General features: G+C 40.1%; 1 protein-coding gene across 13 annotated transcripts in view; it reads right to left on the reverse strand.

Annotated features, from left to right (window-relative positions):
• Nucleotides 1–20,493, reverse strand: part of PDE4DIP (phosphodiesterase 4D interacting protein) — a 238,169-nt gene that overhangs the window by 162,088 nt on the left and 55,588 nt on the right. For all 13 annotated transcript variants that reach the window (XM_061409396.1, XM_061409386.1, XM_061409248.1 and 10 more), the window contains exons 2-3: nucleotides 19,380–19,435; nucleotides 14,180–14,325 (exon numbers count right to left, since the gene is read on the reverse strand). In XM_061409396.1, the coding sequence (XP_061265380.1) occupies nucleotides 14,180–14,325; nucleotides 19,380–19,435 (202 nt within the window). The remainder of the gene's footprint in view (nucleotides 1–14,179; nucleotides 14,326–19,379; nucleotides 19,436–20,493) is intronic.

The following is a 20,493-nucleotide window of genomic DNA, read 5'->3' on the forward strand; positions in this document are numbered from 1 at the left end:
TGTACAAAATAGAGAAAATAGCCAATATTTTTAATAATGGGAATAATGGAAATTTAAAAATTGTATAAAAATGAAAAAAATTTAAATGAGATCTTATTTTATGTAATACTCAAATTGTTGTTGTTGTTTATTCTTAAATTTGTAATTGTTATTACAGACATCCTTCCAAGCCAGTATATTGCTCTATGATGCTCTGTTACATGCGTATGTGTGTGTTAGCATTAGTCGCTTAGTTGTGTCTGACTCTTTGTGACCCCACAGACTATGGACCCCACCAGGCTCCTCTGTCCATGGAATTCTCCAGGCAAGAATACTGAAGTGGGTTCTCATTCCCTTCTCCAAGGGATCTTCCCAACTCAGGGATTGAACCCAGGTTTCCTGCAGTGTAGGCAGATTCTTTACCATCTGAGCCACCAGGAAATTCTGTTCCCTTAGATGTTATTTAAGTTAAATTTCGTGTAATTTAAATTTCTTATGTCCCTAATTAGAGTGTATACTCTCTGAGAATGGTAACTCATATACATGTCTGCATCATCTACAGCACTAAGAGTCACTCTTTTTATTTATAGTTCCTAAGAAAAAAATGATTCATTTGATGCCTATTTTTGGCAATGTTGCTTAGGAATGAAAGTTGCCCAAGTTTTGTGGGATGACTGTGTGGAATCCCTCTGAAAAGTCATGTTTAACAAGAAGAAAAATATTCTGTGCTTATGACTGCCAAAACGTTAGGATTTACTCTCCTTCCCTTCTCATCTAATAACTTTGTGAAAGTCTCAAGACAGTAGTCAAATGAATACCAGTATGCCTGGGGCACTGTAGTTTGAGGAAGATAAATGCCATTTAAAAATTTAAACAAGAAAAAAAGAAAATGCACTTAACCAGTAGCATTCATTTTCCAAGGGTATAATTACAGAGAAACTCAAGAAGCACTTGAAATGGCTTGACCTAAAGGCAGAAGTGACATGACCCAGATTCACTTAAACTAGAACACGAAACCCAGGATGTGGTAACTCAGATCTCCATGAAGGTAGAAAAGTTCCTTTTAGGACTCATCCCCACCTTCACACCAGACTTCAAGACCCAAATGGAAAAATCTGCCAGGATGGGTGGGGCCTCAACAGGCTGACTCACTGTGGTTGGATTCAGACTGCCTGGAAAAGCTAGCTTCAGACTATAATTAAGCAAACATTGCAGCTGGTCTAGCTGGCATTTTCATGTTAAAGACAACATTATTAGAGAATGTGTAAACAGGGGAGGGCAGTGGAGACCTCCTCTAGACCTTAAAACCACAGATATCCACTACCTCCATGGCTTTCCTGTAGCATTTGACATTTAATTCTCTGCATAAAACCAAACTGCACACATTTCACTAATGTAACCTCTCCTTCTGAATAGTCCTTTCATTTCCCTAAGAACCTTGACTCTTGGCATTACCTTGGCTCTGCCACTTTATACCTATATAGCTTTCATGGAGTTCTTTGAGTCTTGGTCTCCTCACTCATATAATGAATGTACTATAATATCTATCTCATAAGTTAGGAAAAGGAACTGAAGAAGAGCTGAAATAAAATACGTTAAGTGTCTAAAAAGTGTCTTGTTATTGTTTAGTTGCTAAGTTGTGTCCGACTCTTTTGCCTATACCCTCCTCAGAATTCTTTTATTACTCAGTGAATACTGAAGCAGAGGCCAGGGGAATACAAATACAATGTCAACACTTTTCAACAAGTTTAGCTTAGTTGATGAACATCTACTGAGCACTAACTGTGTACTCTGATTATGCTAAGTTCTAGAGACTATAAAAAGATGAACAAGAGGTTTCTCTGCCCTTGAACTGCCTAGAATCTAGGTATATACTTCGAGATTGGAGAATTAGGGTAGGCATCCTAAAGACAAACAAAGAAAAAACAGGCCCTGAACTAAAACTTGAAGGATAAGCAGGCTTTAACCAGGTAAAGAATAGGAGAGAAAAGGTATTCTAGGCAGAGGAAATAGCTGGAACAAAGACTGGGAAGTATGAAACAGCTTTTAATTGCAAGCAGTTCAAAATTACGGAATAGAAAGCATATGATAGAGAAATCAGTCCTGGGTGTTCATTGGAAGGACTGATGTTGAAGCTGAAACTCCAATATTTTGGCCACCTGATGCAAAGAGCTGACTCTTTTGAAAAGACCCTGATGTTGGGAAAGATTGAAGGCAGGAGGAGAAGGGGACAACAGAGGATGAGATGGTTGGATGCATCACTGACTCAATGGACATGAATTTAGGTAGACTCCAGGAGTTGGTGATGGACAGGGAGGCCTGGCGTGCTGTGGTTCATGGGGTTGCAAAGAGTTGGACATGACTGAGTGACTGAAATGAACTGAACTGATGGAGAATATTGGGAGATAAAATGGATTTACAATGTACCTGGGAAAGACAAAACTGCACTCTGTGCCCATCTAAATAGCAGGAGTTCATGACTCTAGTCCCATATGAGCCAGTACTTTCATTATCACCAACCAGGAAGTACTTACTGTTTTAGGTCACAACAAATGACAAGTATTCTCAGTGTATTATGAGACACTGGGTAAGTTCCTTTGTTACTCTGTGCCTTTATTTCCTTAGCTATAAATTGTGGTGATGATCATGCTTTCTTCAGAGGGTTGCCATGAGCATTAAATGAGATGATATTGTACATATTGATACTTAGAACCCTACTTCACACACAGGAAGTGATCAACACAGGTTAGCTAGTATTATCTATGTGCTGCTCCAGTCTCACTCATTCCAGAGATGCTGGGGATGGGCTGGGTGCTGTGATCAGTGAGAAAGCATACAGGAATGAATTTTTCTCAACACATGACTATGGCCATTTGACTTATGACTATGTAAAATAACCCAATCCCCTGTCAGGATGTGGTATATAAACTCTATGATTCTGAAAGTCACAATTTCTATGCATCCTGGGTACCTCAATTATTTTTTTTTTCATTTTAATTGGAGGCTAATTACTTTACAATATTGTGGTGGTTTTTGCCATACATTCACATGAATCAGACATGGGTGTACATGTGTTCCCCATCCTGAACCTCCCCCCACCTCCCTCCCCATCCCATCACTCAGGGTCATCCCAGTGCACCAGCCCTGAGCACCCTGTCTCATGCATCAAACCTGGAGTGCTGATCTATTTCACATATGATAATATACATGTTTCAATGCTATTCTCTCAAATCATACCACCCTCGCCTTCTCCCACAAAGTCCAAAAGTCTGTTCTTTACATCTGTGTCTCTTTTGCTGTCTCGCATATAGGGTTATCATTACCATCTTTCTAAATTCCATATATATGCATTAATATACTGTATTGGTATTTTTCTTTCTGACTTACTTCGCTCTATATAATAGGCTCCAGTTTCATCCACCTCATTAGAACTGATTCAAATACATTCTTTTTAATAGCTGAGTAATATTCCATTGTGTATATGTACCACGGCTTTCTTATCCATTCGTCTGCCAATGGACATCTAGGTTGCTTCCATGTCCTGGGTATTGTAAACAGTGCTACGATGAACACTGGGGTACATGTGCCTCTTTCAATTCTGGTTTCCTTGGTGTGTATGCCCAGCGGTGGGATTGCTGGCAGTTCTATTTCCAGTTTTTAAAGGAATCTCCACACTGTTCTCCATAGTGGCTGTACTAGTTTGCATTCCCACCAACAGTGTAAGAGGGTTCCTTTTTCTCTGCACCTTCTCCAACATTTATTGTTTATAGACTTTTTGATAGCAGCCATTTTGACTGGCCTGAGATGGTACCTCATTGTGGTTTTGATTTGCATTTCTCTGATCATGAGTGATGTTGAGCATCTTTTCATGTATTTGTTAGCCATCTGTATGTTGTCTTTGAAGAAATGTCTGTTTAGTTCTTTGGGCCATTTTTGTTTAGGTCGCTTATTTTTCTGAAATTAAGCTGCAGGAGTTGCTTGTATATTTTTGAGATTAATTCTTTGTCAGTTGCTTTGTTTGCTATTATTTTCTCCCATTCGGAAGGCTGTCTTTTCACCTTGCTTATAGTTTCCTTTATTGTGCAAAAGCTTTTAAGTTTAATTAGGTCCCATTTGTTTATTTTTGCTTTTATTTCTATTACTCTGGGAGGTGGGTCATAGAGGATCCTGCTATGATTTACATCAGAGAGTGTTTTGCCTATGTTTTCCTCTAGGAGTTTTACAGTTTCTGGTCTTACATTTAGATCTTTAATCCATTTTGAGTTTATTTTTGTGTACAGTGTTAGAAAGTGTTCTAGTTTCATTCTTTTTCAAGTGATTGACCAGTTTTCCAAGCACCACTTGTTAAAGAGATTGTCTTTTCTCCATTGTATATTCTTGCCTCCTTTGTCAAAGATAAGGTGTCCATAGGTGCGTGGATTTATCTCTGGGCTTTCTATTTTGTTCCACTGACCTATGTTTCTGTCTTTGTGCCAGCACCACACTGTCTTGATGACTGTTGCTTTGTAGTAGAGCCTGAAGTCAGGCAGGTTGATTCCTCTAGTTCCATTCTTCTTTCTCAAGATTGCTTTGGCTATTTGTTTTTTTTTTTTTTTTTTGTATTTCCATACAAATTGTGAAATTATTTATTCTAGTTCTATGAAAAATACCGTTGGTAGCTTGATAGGGATTGCACTGAAGCTACAGATTGCTTTGGGTAGTATACTCATTTTCACTACATTGATTCTTCTGATCCATGAACATGGTATATTTCTCCATCTATTTGTGTCCTCTTTGATTTCTTTCATCAGTGTTTTATATTCCATATATAGATCTTTTTTTTCTTTAGGTAGATTTATTCCTAAGTATTTTATTCTTTTCATTGCAATGGTGAATGGAATTGTTTCCTTAATTTCTCTTTCTCTTCGCTCATTGTTAAGTGTATAGGAATGCAAGGGATTTCTGTGTGTTAATTTTATATCCTGCAACTTTACTATATTCACTGATTAGCTCTAGTAATTTTCTGGTGGAATCTTTAGGGTTTTCTATGTAGAGGATCATGTCATCTGCAAACAGTGAGAGTTTTACTTCTTCTTTTCCAATCTGGATTGCTTTTATTTCTTTTTCTTTTCTGACTGCTGTGGCTAAAACTTCCAAAACTATGTTGAATAGTAGTGGTGAGAGTGGGCATCCTTGCCTTCTTCCTGACTTTAGGAGAAATGCTTTCAATTTTTCACCCTTGAGGATAATGTTTGCTGTGGGTTTATCATATATGGCTTTTATTATGTTGAGGTATGTTCTTTCTATGCCTACTTTCTGGAGGGTTTTTATCATAAATGGATGTTCACTTTTGTCAAAGGCTTTCTCTGCATCTATTGAGATAATCATATGGTTTTTAATCTTTCAATTTGTTAATATGGTGTGTCACATTGATTGATTTGTGAATATTGAAGAATCCTTGCATCCCTGGGATAAAGCCCACTTGGTCATGATGTATGATCTTTTTAATAGGTTGTTGGATTCTGTTTGCTAGGATTTTGTTAAGGATTTTTGCATCTTGTTCATCAGTGATATTGGCCTGTAGTTTTCTTTTTTGTGGCATCTTTGTCTGGTTTTGGTATTACGGTGATGGTGGTCTCATAGAGTGAGTTTGGAAGTTTACCTTCCTCTGCAATTTTATGGAAGAGTTTGAGTAGGATAGGTGTTAGCTCTTCTCTAAATTTTTGGTAGAATTCTGCTGTGAAGCCATCTGGTCCTGGGCTTTTTGGGTCCCTCATTTAAAAACAGGGACAATGATGCTTGTTTCATGTAGGTGCTTAAAGACAAAATAAGGCAATTTATTTTGAGAGGCACTTAGCCCACTTCTCAAATCTACAGTTCTGGAAAGAACAGAAATCAGTCCATCAATGTATCCTCTGGCAATGGGGCAGAGAGGGTAGTGTCTTTACAACAAATCTGATGGGGACTTCCTGGTGGTCCAATGGCTAAGACTCTGTCAGGGAACTAGATCCCTTGTGCTGCAACCAAGTCCTGGCACAGTCAAATAAATGAATAAATAAATATTAAAAAAATAATAAAACAAAGTTGACAAGGTTTAAAATTAACTCACTCATTCAAAAAGTACAAATGAAGCATATATACTAAGCAAAACTCTTTTTACCATAGGAAACAACACCTGTTAATTTACACCTACCAAAGTAAAGTTGAATAGGCTTACCTGTGTCACTGTTTCTGACCCCCTCGCCCTGACCATCCTTCTCTACCCACTCATACTGTTGGTCGGGGACAGAGAATGCAAGAAAAGGGAAGAAATGGTATCTTGGAAGCTCTGTTCCCTTTGCCCCTTCTTCCTGCATCAACATATTGAAGAAAGATGCTGTCACTTCCACTCATTAATTGACCAATGATGTATTTTCCATAATGTACCAGTATTTACATTTTTAGTTTATTATTGCTTACTCTAGAATCAAAGGCTCTTTCCCCTAGAATTTCCTACATCAACAAATATTTCAGAAGCCATCATATTACTGATCAATTATTTTTTACTGATTAAGTACCTTTACTATTACTTCTTTCCTTGCTCCAAGTCTCCTTCTTTACCTCCCTTGACTAAGTCTGTTCAGGCTGCTTTAGGAAATCCCACAGACTAGGCAGCTTGTAAACAACTGAAGTTTATTTCTCACAGTTCTGGAGCCTAGCTGTCTAAGATCATGGTTACAGCCTGGCCAGGGGAGGGTTCTCTTCTGGGTCACAGATGTCTCCTTGTATCCTCCATGGTGGAAGGGGCTAGGGATCTCTCTGGAGCATTTTTTTTTTTTTTTTAGTGAGAAAAGTGAGATCTTTATTTACATGTTTTCTTCCATTATGAATGTGGACAGCAGTGGCAGAGACTGTTTCTACAGAAATTGAAGATATTTTCATGATGCATTACTATTGTTGTAGATCTCAAAATGACATTTAATACCCACCATTACTTAAGTTTAATTATTAGGTATGCTGGTAGACATTGTTATTTAAAGATTAACAAAGAAGCACATATATTACTGTATCATACATTTGTACCTTTTATATTTCTGACAATTATAATTCAGTATAATTGGAGCCTCTTTTATAGGGACTAATCTCATCCATGAGTGCTCCCCCGTCATGACTTAAGCACCTTCCAAAGGCCCCACCTCCCAGTGCCATCATCTCTAAGGGTCTGGATCTCAACATATGAATTTGAGGGAACACAAACATTCAGACCATAGCATCCATCTAGCCCAGTCTATTTATGAATCTACTTCTCTTCCTTTCACCCAAATTTCCCCTCCATCTGGAATATTATCATCTCCTCTGATTGGTAAAAATCTAATTTGGATTTTAAGACCTCACTCAATGTGCAGCCCCCAGGAGATGTGTCCTCTGACTGGCCACCCTTCTCTGTCCTTTAATAAAATTAAACATTCTCTCTCAAGATCTCAGAGTACACTGTCCTTATCTTATGATAAGGACACCTTGTATTATACTTAATGCCATGTCTGTACTTCCTAGTAGATTATAACTAAGGATATAAATGGCATTTTATTTACAATGGTCAAGTGTTTGTTGCAGGATAACTGAAGTCAGGATGGTGTCATGGTCTGAATGCACAAGCCCCCTAATTCATATGCTGAAATCCTACTCCTTGTGGACGATAGTACTGTATTAGGAAATAGGCCTTTGGGATTAGTATCTTATAAAAGAAACTTCAGAGAGATCTCTAACGCCTTCTGCCAGGTAAGAAAATAGTGAGAAGGCATCAGCTATGAACCAATAAAGGGACCTCACCAGAAGGTAACCATGACAGTGAAAGTGTTAGTGGCTCAGTCGTGTCAGATTCTTTGCAACCTCATGGACTGTAGCCCACCAGACTCTTCTGTCCATGGAATTCCCCAGGCAAGAGTACTGGAGTGGGCTGCCATTCCCTTCTCCAGGGGATCTTCCCAATCTGGGGATCGAACCTGAGTCTCCTGCATGGCAGGTGAATTCTTTATCATCTGAGCCACCATGCTGGTGCCCCATTCTTGGACTTTCAGCCTTCAAGACTGTGAGAAATAAAGTTTTGTTATTTGTAAGCTGCCCAGTCTCAGTTATAGCAGCCTGAGTGGACTAAGACAGATGGATTCCTGACAGCTCAGCCCAGGCCTGTATCCCCTGGATGTCTGCTTCATGCTCTGAAGGAGCCGACCCTTCTCTGGCACAAAACATTCAACATTAGTATTTCCCTTTCCCCTTTCCCCTTTCCAAGTATAGCTCTCAATTTTTATCCCAAGGCTACTGAATGCATGATTTAAACTTTAGAGAAATATCATGTTATTTAGAGTTTTAGGGTAGAACACTGGAATGTGTCCCTCTCCCTCCTACACTTCTTTTCTAACTAATTTCTCCTCTAAATTTCAAATCCTTTCATGGAGATTCTTCATACAGCAGGTGCTATCATTCAAAGTCTACAGAATGGATGGATGGATGAATGGATCTAAGAATGAACAGACCTGTGAGCAGGACACAGCTTGGTTTACTGACAATGACCTTTCTGACAAGTATGTATGTTGTAGCCTTTCTGTTATTTACTTAGTGCTTGATACGTAGAGGAGAGATATTTAAGATATATCTCTTACTGGCCTTTTCTCTTCATCTTTGCATCAAGTGCTCCAACACTTTGGCCACCTGATGTAAAGAGCTGACTTATTGGAAAAGACTCTAATGCTGGGAAAGACTGAATGCAAAAGGAGAAGAGGGCAGCAGAGCATGAGATGGTTAGATAGCATCACTGACTCAATGGACATGAATCTGAACAAACTCCAAGAGATAGTGGAGGACAGAGGAGCCTGGCGAGCTACAGTCCATGGGGTCACAAGGAGTCAGACATGACTTAGTGACTGAAAAACAACAACTGTATCCTAGCTTGACTTCTGTCAATGGTTCCCAGCATTGAGCAGTAAAGACTAATCAGCAATATTAGACCTGAATGCTAAGAGAAAAAGACTTAGGACTCCACAGCTGAAAGTCAGCTGACCCCTGCTCATCAACCAGCTCAGCCTATTATTTTGTCCTCTCTCACAGCATCTGGCCATCCATCCTATCAGTGGAAGTGACATCCTTCATTTCTACAGGCCAAATCACCACTCAACCCCAAGGCACATGCAGGCAGACTGCCTTTCAGAGAGCACCCACACAGCTTTGAGAGGTGCTGCAGGTTGCGCTAGTGGTAAAGAACCCACCTGCCAATGCAGGAGACATAAGAGATGCTGGTTTGATCCCTGGGTCGGGAAGATCCCCTGGAGGAGGGCATGGCAACCCACTCCAGTATTCTTGCCTGGAGAATCCCTTGGACAGAGGAGCCTGGGGGGCTATAGTCCATATGGTCGCAAAGAGTCAGACACGACTGAAGCAATTTAACATGCACAGAACACACACACACAGCTCTGCTCACCCTTTCTGCACTGCAGCAGATGCAAAAGGCGAACAAAGAGGAAGGGGTTGGATGGTACCACCCCCACTCCCACCACCAGCACCACAGCTGTTCAGAGGTTTGGTCCTCAAAAGCCATTTAATATTCCTGCAAACTCTGTCTTTTTTTGGAAAAAAAAAAAGAACAGTAACCATGACAACTCTGAGCAAAAAAGAAAAGAAAAAAAACCAAGGGTAGGCTGTTTCAATTCTCAGGCATACATTATAAGGAACATATTCTTTATTCACAGGAATGTCTCGTATATTAGGTCCTAGTGAAACATTTCCATTTACACATTGAGAAAAGAGGGGGGTAAATTCATGTCAATACTGCTTTAGTAACCCTTTTTTGAAATGGAATGTTTATTATTTTATATCAAAAGCTATCCACTCAAGAATGAAAGAAACCCACATATCTCGGGGCAATTTTTACACAATATTCCTGTGTGTCCCAATTCCTGGGTAACCCCCAGGGGGCATCAGAGAGCTTTTTCCTTTTTTAGCTCACAGGGATGTGAGAAATCCTGGGTGCTCTTTCCAGGTCATACAAATTCCAGTGCTGTGCTCAGTCGCTAAGTCCTGTCCTACTCTTTTCAAACCTACGGACTGTAGCCCTCCAAGCTCCTCTGTCCATGGGATTCTCCAGACAAGAACACTGGAGTAGGTTGCCATTTCCTTCTCCAGGGGATTTTCCCAACCCAAGGATCCAACCTGCATCTCAGGTCCCTAGCGCTGGCAGGCAGGTTCTTTACCACTGAGCCACCTGCAAATTCCAATAGATAGGTTCTCTTGTGCAGACTTCCTTGGATCAAGCCAGGGTACAGGAAGCTGGTGGCATGTGTTACATTGTCAGTAATTTTGTTTTTGGCCATGCTTCCTTGGTGACTCAGATTGTAAAGAATCTGCCTGCAATGCAGAAGACCTGGCTTCGAACCCTAGGTCAGGAAGATCCCCTGGAGAAGGGAATGGCAACCCACTCCAGTATTCCTGCCTGGAGAATTCCATGGACAGAGGAGCCTGGTGGGCCATAGTCCATGGGGTCGCAAAGAGTCAGAGATGACTGAGCAACTAACACAACACTAAGGATAACCCTATCAAGATGCAGAGCACTTCAAGAGTTAAATCAGGAGTTTCAAGCAACAATGCCAGATTCTTGTTGAGAAGCAAACAGCTGTGGTTGAGCCAACTCATGGTGCAAACGGTATCCAGATACCCAGAGTGCTCCAAGCCAGCAACAGAGAATGTAATGCTAACCAATTGACTAGATCTCTTGGGCTCAGTACAGCCAAGCTACAGATTCTCAGGGTGCCATTTAAACTCCCTAAATTTATCTGAGAAGTAATCCAGGGATAAAAATGATAAGACAGAATCAGTGGTACAGGTGATAGCTCATGAACCACAGTGCTCAGTACATAGTTAACAGTGCATAAGCTTATTGGGATAAATGCTCTTAAAAGAGACACCATTATGATAAGAATACTCATGCTGTCGTTGTTCAGTCACTAAGTCATGTCCAATTCTTTGCCAGCCCATGGACTGAAGCATTCTAGGATCCACTGTCCACTATCTCCTGGAATTTGCTCAAATTCCTGACCATTAAATTGGTGATGCTATTTAACCATCTCATCCTCTGTCCCCTTCTCTTTCTGCCTTCAATCCTTCTCAACATCAGGGTCTTTTCCAATGAGTCAGCTCTTCGAATCAGAAACCAAATTATTGGAGCTTTAGTTTCAGCATCAGTCCTTCCAATATTCAGGGTTGGTTTCCTTTAAGATTGGTTTTATATCCTTGCCATCCAAGGGACTCTCAAGAGTCTTCTCCAGCACCACAATTCAAATGCATCAATTCTTCAGGTCTCAGACTTCTTTATGTTCCAACATTCACATCCGTACGTGACTACTGGAGAAACCATAGTTTTGGCTACACACACATTTGTTGGCAAAGTGATGTCTCTGCTTTTTTAATATGCTGTCTAGGTTTGTCATAGATTTTCTTCCAAGGAGCAAGCATCTTTGAATTTCATGGCTGCAGTCACCATCCACAGTGATTCTGGAGCCCAAGAAAATAAAATCTGTCACTGCTTCCACTTTTTCCTCATCTATTTGTTATGAAATGATGGGACCAGATGCCATGATCTTAGTTTTTTAAATGTTGAGTTTCAAGCCAGCTTTTTCAGTATCCTCTTTCACGCTCATCAATAGGCTCATTAGTTCCTCTTCACTTTCTGCCATTAAAGTGGTATCATCTGCATATCTGAGGTTATTTATATTTCTCCCAGCAATCTTGATTCCAGCTTGTGATTCATCCAGCCCAGCATTTCTCATGATGTATGTACTCTGCATATAAATTGAAAAAGCAGAATGACAATATACAGTGTTGACATACTCCTCTCCCAATTTTGAACCAGTCCATGGTGAGTAAAGTGTTCTGGTATTCCCACCTCTTTAAGAACTTTCCACAGTTTAGTTGTGTTCAACACAAAAGTCAAAGTCTTTAGCATAGTCAACGAAGCAGAAGTAGATGTTTTTCTGGAATTCTGTTGCTTTCCCTATGATCCAAGGAATGTTGGCAATTTGATCTCTGGTTCCTCTGCCTTTTCAAAACCCAGCTTGTACATCTGGAAGTTCTTGGTTCACATACTGTTGAAGCCTAGCTTGAAGGACTTTGAGTATAACCTTGCTTGCATGTGAATCAGTGCAGTTGTATAGTAGTTTGAATAATCTTTGACATTGTCCTTCTTTGGGATTGGAAAGAAAACTGACCTTTTCCAGTCCTGTGACCACTGCTGAGTTTTCCCAATTTGCTAACATAATTGGGTGCAGCATTTACACAGCATCAACTCTTAGGATTTTAAATAGCTCAGCTGGAATTCTGTCACCTCTACTAGCTTTGTTCACAGTAATGCTTCCTAAGGCCCACTTGACTTCACACTGTAGGATATCCAGCTCTAGGTGAGTGATCACACCATTGTGGTTATCTGAGTCATTAAGACCTTTCTGGTAGAGTTCTTCTGTGTATTCTTGCTACCTCTTCTTAATCTCTTCTGCTTCTGTTAGGTTCTTACTGTTTCTGTCCTTTACTATGCCCATCCTTGCATGAAATATTCCCTTGATATCTCTAGTTTTCTTGAAGAGATTTATAGTCTTTCCCACTCTATTGTTTTCCTCTATTTCTTTAATTGTTCATTATAAAAGGCTTTCGTATCTCTCCTTGCTATTCTCTGGAACTGTGCATTCAGTTGGGTATATCTTTGCTTTTCTCCTTTGCCTTTTGCTTCTCTTCTTTCCTCAGCTATTTGTAAGGCCTCCTCAGACAACCACTTTGCCTTCTTGCATTACTTTTTCTTTGAGATGGTTTTGATCACTGCCTTCTATACAATGTCACAAACCTCCATCCATAGTTCTTTCAGCACTCTGCCAGATCTAATCGCTTAAATCTATTTGTTACCTCCACTGTATAATCATAAGGGATTTGATTTAGGTCATACCTTATGGCCTAGTGGTTTCCCTAGTTTCTTCAATTTAAGCCTGAATTTTGCAATAAGGAGCTCATGATCTGAGCCGCAGTCAGCTCCTAGTCTTGTTTTTGCTGACTGTTTAGAGCATCACCATCTTCAACTGCAAAGAACATAATCGATCTGATTTCAGTATTGACTATCTGGTGATGTCCATGTATACAGTTGTCCCTTTTGTTGATGGAAGGGGGTATTTTATATGACCAGTGTGTTCTCTTGGCAAAACTCTGTTAGCCTTTGCCCTGCTTCATTTTGTACTGCAAGGCTAAACTTGCCAGTTACTCCAGGTGTCACTTGACGTCCTACTTTTGCATTCCAATCCCCTGTAATGAAAAGGACTTGTTTTTTTTTTTTTTTTAGTGTTAGTTTCATAGGGTCTTGTTGGTCTTCATAGAACTGTTCGACTTTATCATTAGTGGATGGGACAGAGACTTGGACTACTGTGATCTTGAATGGTTTGCCTTAGAAACAAACCGAGATCATTCTGTCATTTTTGAGACTCCACCCCAAGTACTGCATTTCAGACTCCTTTGTCGATTGTGAGGGCTATTCCATTTCTTCTAAGAGATTCTTGCCCACAGTAACAGATAAAATGGTCACCTGAATTAAATTCACCCATTCCCGTCCATTTTAGTTCACTGATTGCTAAGATGTCAATGTTCCCTCTTGCCATCTCGCTTAAACACGTCCAATTTACCTTGATTCATGGACCTAACATTCCAGGTTCCTATGTAATCCAGGTTCAGATGTTCTTTATAGCATCGGACTCTACTTTCACCACCAGACACATCCACAACTGGGCGTCTTTTCTGTTTTGGCCCAGCCACTTCCTTCTTTCTGGAGCTGTTAGTAATTGCCCTCCACTCTTCCCCAGTAGTATATTGGACACCCTCTGATCTGGGGGACTCAACTTCCAGTGTTATATCTTTCTGCCTTTTCATACTGTCCGTGGGGTTCCCCAAGCAAGAATACCGGAGTGGCTTGCCATTCCCTCCTCCAGGGCATCACATTTTGTCAGACTTCTTCGCTATGACCTTCTGTCTTAGGTGGCCCTGTATAGCACGGCTCATAGCGTCTTTGAGTTATGCAAGCCCTTTTGCCAATGACAAAGCTGTGATCCATGAAGAGGAAAGAGTACTCATAATCCAAGCTAAACTATTGGTCATATTATCATAAGACATCACTATCCCCATATGCCTTCTAACTGGAATAATGATTCCTACCCATGTGACTTACCTTCTCAAAGTCTCGAAGGGCCTGGGTTTGCACCTGAAGAGGTCTTTCAAATGCTCTCAAGGAATGCCCCAAGGGGATCTTGTCACCACTTCTCCAGGTCTGTGACTGCAGAGGAGGGCCTCGATCTTTGGTGTCACTAAGAAAAGCTGCCAGTGAAACAGAACAACAGAAAATTGTATCTAATAGTGGCATTATGATCATTCCAACCTTCATGTTCCAGCAGAACTGCAAAATATGAACCAATTCTAGGCCACACAGAAGCAGTTCACGTGAAGTAGCCTACAGTAGATCTTATTAACAGTGGTCCTGAGCACAGCCCACTGGTTTATGTCCATGCACCTTTATAAGGTGATGTTCCTGCTCCTGCCATCAGAAAGTGGAGTCTACTTCCCTAGCACATGAATCTGAGTTGGCTGAGTAACTTGCTTTGACCTAGAGACGGGTGATGAAAATGCCACTTTGGGATGAATTCCACAGATTGGGCCTTGAGAGGCTCTGCATTTCTGTTCTTGCCTTCTTAGAACCCCATGACCACAATGCTGGCAAGAGTCCCAGATTACCTCCCTGGGGGATAAAGGCCAAGTCCCGGGAGAATAGGATGCCAATCACCACTGCCAGGCACCTGAGAAAAGCTGTCTCAGACCTTCAGTCCCAGTCAAGCTGTCAGAGGATGGCAGCTGTTTGAGTAATTCAAGTGAGACCAACAGAAGAAATGCCCAGTTTCCCAACATCCAGGATTGTGAGAAATAATATATCATTGTTGTTTCAAGCCATGAGTGGGCAAACTTTTTCTTACAGGGCCAGACAGTAAATACTGTAGGCTCACGGGCATGATCTCTGTCACAACTACTCAACTCTGCCCTGGTAGCTCAAAGCAGATGCAGAGAATATGATAGAGAATGAGCATGACCGTGTTGTGATAAAACTTTATTTACAAATACCGGCAATTGGACCCATGGGTGGCAGTTTGCTGACCCCTGTTTGAAGCCACTAACAGAGTGGTGCATCACATGAAACCAAACACAACTGAAATAGCTTTATTTGAAAAAAAAAAATCAAGCTACTAGCTAAGAAGTATCTCTACAAATCTCTTTATAGAGAATCTTTCAGGTTATAGTATAGGAGTAATAACAAATGTAACAACCAACACTATAACAGGTGTTACAAAATAGTTTCATATGAATTATTTCATTTATAAATTACTGCTGAGAATTCCCTGGTGGTCCAGTGGTTAGGACTCTGCTTTCTCTGCAGGGGGCCCAAGTTTGATCCCTGGTCTGGGAACTAAGATCCCACACACCTCACAGCCAAAAATAAATAATAAATAAAAAGTTATTGCAACCAGTGAAACAGACTGAAATAGACTGATGTGACTATTACATCCATTTTACTAATAAGTAAATAAAGGTTCAGAAAATTTTCCCAATACGACCAGGGTGGCACTAAGTGGTAAAGAACCTTCCTGCCAATGCAGGAGACATAAGACATGCAGGTTCGATCCCTGGGTAGGAAAGATCCCCTGGAGGAGGGCATGGCAACCCACTCCAGTATTCTTGGCTGGAGAATCCCATGGACATTGGGTCCTGGCAGGCTACAGTCCATAGAGTTGCACAGAGTTGGACATGACTGAAGCAACTTAGCACTCAAGAATGCATGCACATTGCTAAAAAGAGGCAGAACCAATATCACGTCCCTTCCGTTCAACCTTTCTAACAGCATGTTAACATCATGTTATTTTAGCAGCAAAGGGGACTGTAACAGGCCTGAAAGGGAAAAACAGGCAAAGGGACAGAGACACAATCTTTCCATTAACTAGTGTAAGCACTCGCCTGGGAGAAGTTCATGAAGGCTAAGCTGCTACCAACCCTATGCCTGCCTTGAAGAAGTAACACTGTGGAGAATAAGAAATCGGGGCTTCCTTCAAGCACAGTACACAGATGACCTCCGACTAAGGCAGGCTTGGGGTTGTAGACTCAGATTGAAGACAGAAAAACACATCTTTTCTTGACTGACAGTAAGAAGCAGTGAGCCTTTATTACTGAACTTATTTAATCAGAAAGAATGGCAGACGTCACAACACACTGAGCTCTACAGAGACTGTCAGTTTGAGCGACAGTGAAATGGGCTCTGGGTGACTCCAGGCCCACTGAGAGAGAGTTAGCTACACACAGACACGCGGCCCCATCTGAAGGGGCCAAGAGGCAATAATGCCACCATATGCTCTTTTTCTTTCCTTTCTTTTTCCCCCTTTTCCTTTTCTTCTTCCTTCCTTCCTCCCTTGTACATGCTTGTCTCTCTTGTTGAAAATTAATGGACCATGTATGCATGGGCACCAAAAACAAAACAAAAAAACCAAGTAGGACTACATTAAACTAAAAGGCTTCTGTTCAGCAAAAGAAACCATCAATAGAAAGAAAAGGCAACCTCTGGGATGGGAGAGTACACGCTTCCCTCCCTTCTTCCCACTTTCTCTTTCTGCAAACTTGCTAGAAGAAATGCAAGAAAATGTCCCCAGATACTTCAATCAACTTCTCAGAATTTTTTTTTTAATTTAAGAAAAGGGAATTCCCTGTTTATAAAAAAGAAGTAAAAAGAATACAAAAAGTATTTTTTTAAAGGAAGATGACAATGAAGGGGAAAATGAAGAAGAAATAAAGATGATAAATAGGGTGGTTCCAGTGCAGTTTTATTTTCTGGTTTAGAAGTATTCAACTACTCATAACTACTCATTACATCACTGATTTTTTAAAAAATGAAATATAAGGCTATATGGTTTGGTTTTAAACTGGACATTGTACAGTATCTTTTCATTTCTGTAAAAATAATATATTATCACGTGTGTCTTTAGGTGGCCCTGTTCTTAATGGTATCTTTCAATAGCCTATAACCTTGCCTGGTAGAGTAGCAGGGTTTAAACTAGCACAGAAATTTAAAGCAGGTTTTATTGGTACATAGCACAGATTAGTTACAGATAAGAGTTGGGTTTTTTCCCACCTTAAATCGTGTTTGATTCAGTTTGTACAAAGTAATTGTTGTAATGTTAATTGTCTATCACACTGATTGCAAATTAATAATAATAGTAATAATGATAATGGTGTACCTGTTTTGTTGAAAACTTGATATTTCTAAGTAAATCCAAATGTTTAATTAAAATAAATTAGAAAAAATTACTTCTTACACATTTACATGAAATTAAATAAGGTGATTAAATGAAAGAAAATTTGATAAAGCAGAGCAATGTATTACAGTTGACTCATAGAATATGATAGAAAGAGAAGAGACTTCAAAGACTAGATCTGGACACAACAAAAATGTTTTTTTTAAAAAAAGACTGGATATGAATCCTGACCACCTGCTAATTATAGAAATTTAGGCAAATCTTTTAATTTTGCTGAGTGCCATTGCCTCTGTAAAAATAGGAATAATAATGTTTACCTCTTAGAACTTTCATATGGATTAAATGAAACAATAAAAGTAGTCAACTTGCTTATAATAGGCAATTTCTTCTTTACCCTTCCACTCTTGCCCTAGTCTTTCAATTTTTACCTCAAAACAGAGGATCTTCATGCTCAAAATGAGTACGGTAGACCTTTAGAATTTATGGATTTTACATACACAATTACAAATGCTAATTTTAAATGACTCCAAGTCCTTAACACATTCAAATTAAGAAGTTTTTTTCTGCACTGTGCATATGAACCATCTGTGCTTCAAGGCTGGTATGAAAAGGCAAATCACTTAGCAAAGTAGGTAAAACGCCAAGTGACTGAAAGTTTTTGTGTGAATAGCCCCCAAAAGAGAATTATTTTCACTTTGGTTTTGTAATTTAGGTAGACCTCTAGCTAATTTTAATGCAGGAATAATATATTATTATTACACATTAATAACAATATTTACAGGTGTTTATTGCTTGACAAGCTCTGTACTAAGAGCTTTTCTTTTTTTAATGTTTATTTATTTATTTGGCTGCAAGTCAGGTCTTAGTTCAAAGGCAATGGCACCCCACTCCAGTACTCTTGCCTGGAAAATCCCATGGACAGGGGAGCCTGGTGGGCTGCAGTCCATGGGGTCGCTAGGAGTCGGACACGACTGAGCGACTTCACTTTCACTTTTCACTTTCATGCATTGGAGAAGGAAATGGCAACCCACTCCAGTGTTCTTGCCTGGAGAATCCTAGGGACGGGGGAGCCTGGTGGGCTGCCGTCTATGGGGTCACACAGAGTCGGACACAACTGAATCGACTTAGCAGCAGCAGCAGCAGCAGGTCTTAGTTGCGGCATGCAGATTCTTCTTTGTGTCATCTGGGATCTTTCACCGGGGGGCACAGACTCGGACTCTCCTGGGCTTAGCTGCTCTGAGGTACATGGGATCTTAGTTCCCCAACCGGGGTCAAACCCACATCCCTTACATTGCAAAGAGGATTTAAAATTTTTTTTTTTAATTTAAACTTTTTATTCTGTATTGGGGTATTGCCAATTAAGTGTTGTGATACTTTAAGGTGAACAGCAAAAGGATTCAGCCATACATATACACGTATATCCATGCTCCCTCAAACTCCCCTCCAATCCAAGTTGCCACATAATATTGAGCAGAGTTCCCCATACTATACAGTAGGTCCTTGTTGGTTATCCATTTTAAATACAGCAGTGTGCACCTGTCCATCCCGAATTCCCTAACTGTCCCTTCCTCCCATTCTTTCCCCTCCAGCAACTGTAAGTTTCTTCTCTAAGTCTGTGAATCTCTTTCAGTTTTGAAAGTAAATTCATTTTCTTTTCAGATTCTGCATATAAGGGATGTCATACAATATTTTGCAGGGAGGATTCTTAGCCATTGCACCACCAGAGAAGTCCTCGAAGAGCTTTTCTAATCTCACTTATGAGGTTGACACCATTATTATACTCATTTTAATGGTATATTCGAGATTTCATTCTAGTGGAAGAATCTATTTTAATCATTTTACAAGTGACTTTAACTTGCAATTATAGAATTGCTAACAGTATGAAGAGTTCAAAATATTTCAGTTATGAGTTCTGCACTGTGCTGCGAAGGTGAGGTATTACATACTACCGTGGTATGTGCAAATTTTGAAATTCAAAAAAAGTCTGAAGATATAGCCATGATGATGGGATCTAAAATTTAAGAGATTTATGATCAGCAGGAGACCAAGAGTACAGCAAAGAAAGATCCATGACCTCCTTACCTGCTGCATGACTTGTTCTGGGTACCATCTCCCCATCATCTTCTGCAAAATAATCTCTGTGAAGAGAAGCACATCATTCATTAATGAAGTAACATCCCACACAGTGTTCGATTCCTTGGTGTCAAGACATCTGTTTTTATTTATTTCTCCACAAGCAATCATTAAGCTGTTATTGTACTATGTATCAGGGTCAGGGTTAAGTGCTGGAAATACAAAGACATGCCCCACCCTATATGTGCAGAGACAGCCACTGGACAAGCAATTCCACAGGCACTGAATTACTATTGTGGCAAGTGCTCTGAAGGGATATGCAGAGTAACTTAACTACTAGAGAGATTCAGAGAAAAGAACATTTAAACTGAGATGAAGAGAATGTCAGCCAGATGAAAAATGGAAACAGAAGAGTATTCCATCATGAGGGAAAAGCAAGGACCCTGAGTCAGGGAGGAACTTGACCTGTTGGAGGGACAGAGAAAGCCAGGGCTGCAACCAGACCATGCAGGGCCTTGAGGGATGGTGTAAGCACGTGAGATTTATGTGCAGGGCAATGGAAAACCACTGAAGGAGTTTAAATGAGGAAATGAGTGGTAATTGATCAGATTTAGACTTTAGATCATTCTGACTGCTGAGTGGCATTGTATAGAAGGAACAAAAGTAGATGGAGAAAACAAGGAGCTGTGATAGTTTTAACTAAAGGGAAAGATGGTAGAAATGCAGAGAAGCAAAAAAATCGATACGCTTAGGAAGTAGAATTGATTCAGAAAACTTGAGAAACAAACAAAAGTCTACTAATGGAAATGTTAAAAACACTACAATGCAGTAGCAAGATCTATATCTGTCCAGCACAGTGAAGACCACTATCCCTAGAAGAGAAGGAAAAAAAACCTCAAAATGTATTCAACAAATGCTTGTCAAGCACTTACTATGATTTTAGGCACTGGTTTTAAGCTCTACGAATGTAGCAGTGAACAAAACAGACCAAAACACCTGCACTCATGGAACTTATATAAAAAAGGAAACAAAAAAGCAAAATGTATAGTAACAATTGGGGATAGGTACTATAAAAAATAGAGGACAGGTACCATAAAAAAGGTAGGGAGTAGAAGTAGGGAAT

Source organism: Bos javanicus, chromosome 3, assembly GCF_032452875.1.
Source record: "Bos javanicus breed banteng chromosome 3, ARS-OSU_banteng_1.0, whole genome shotgun sequence".
Taxonomy (NCBI): domain Eukaryota; kingdom Metazoa; phylum Chordata; class Mammalia; order Artiodactyla; family Bovidae; genus Bos; species Bos javanicus.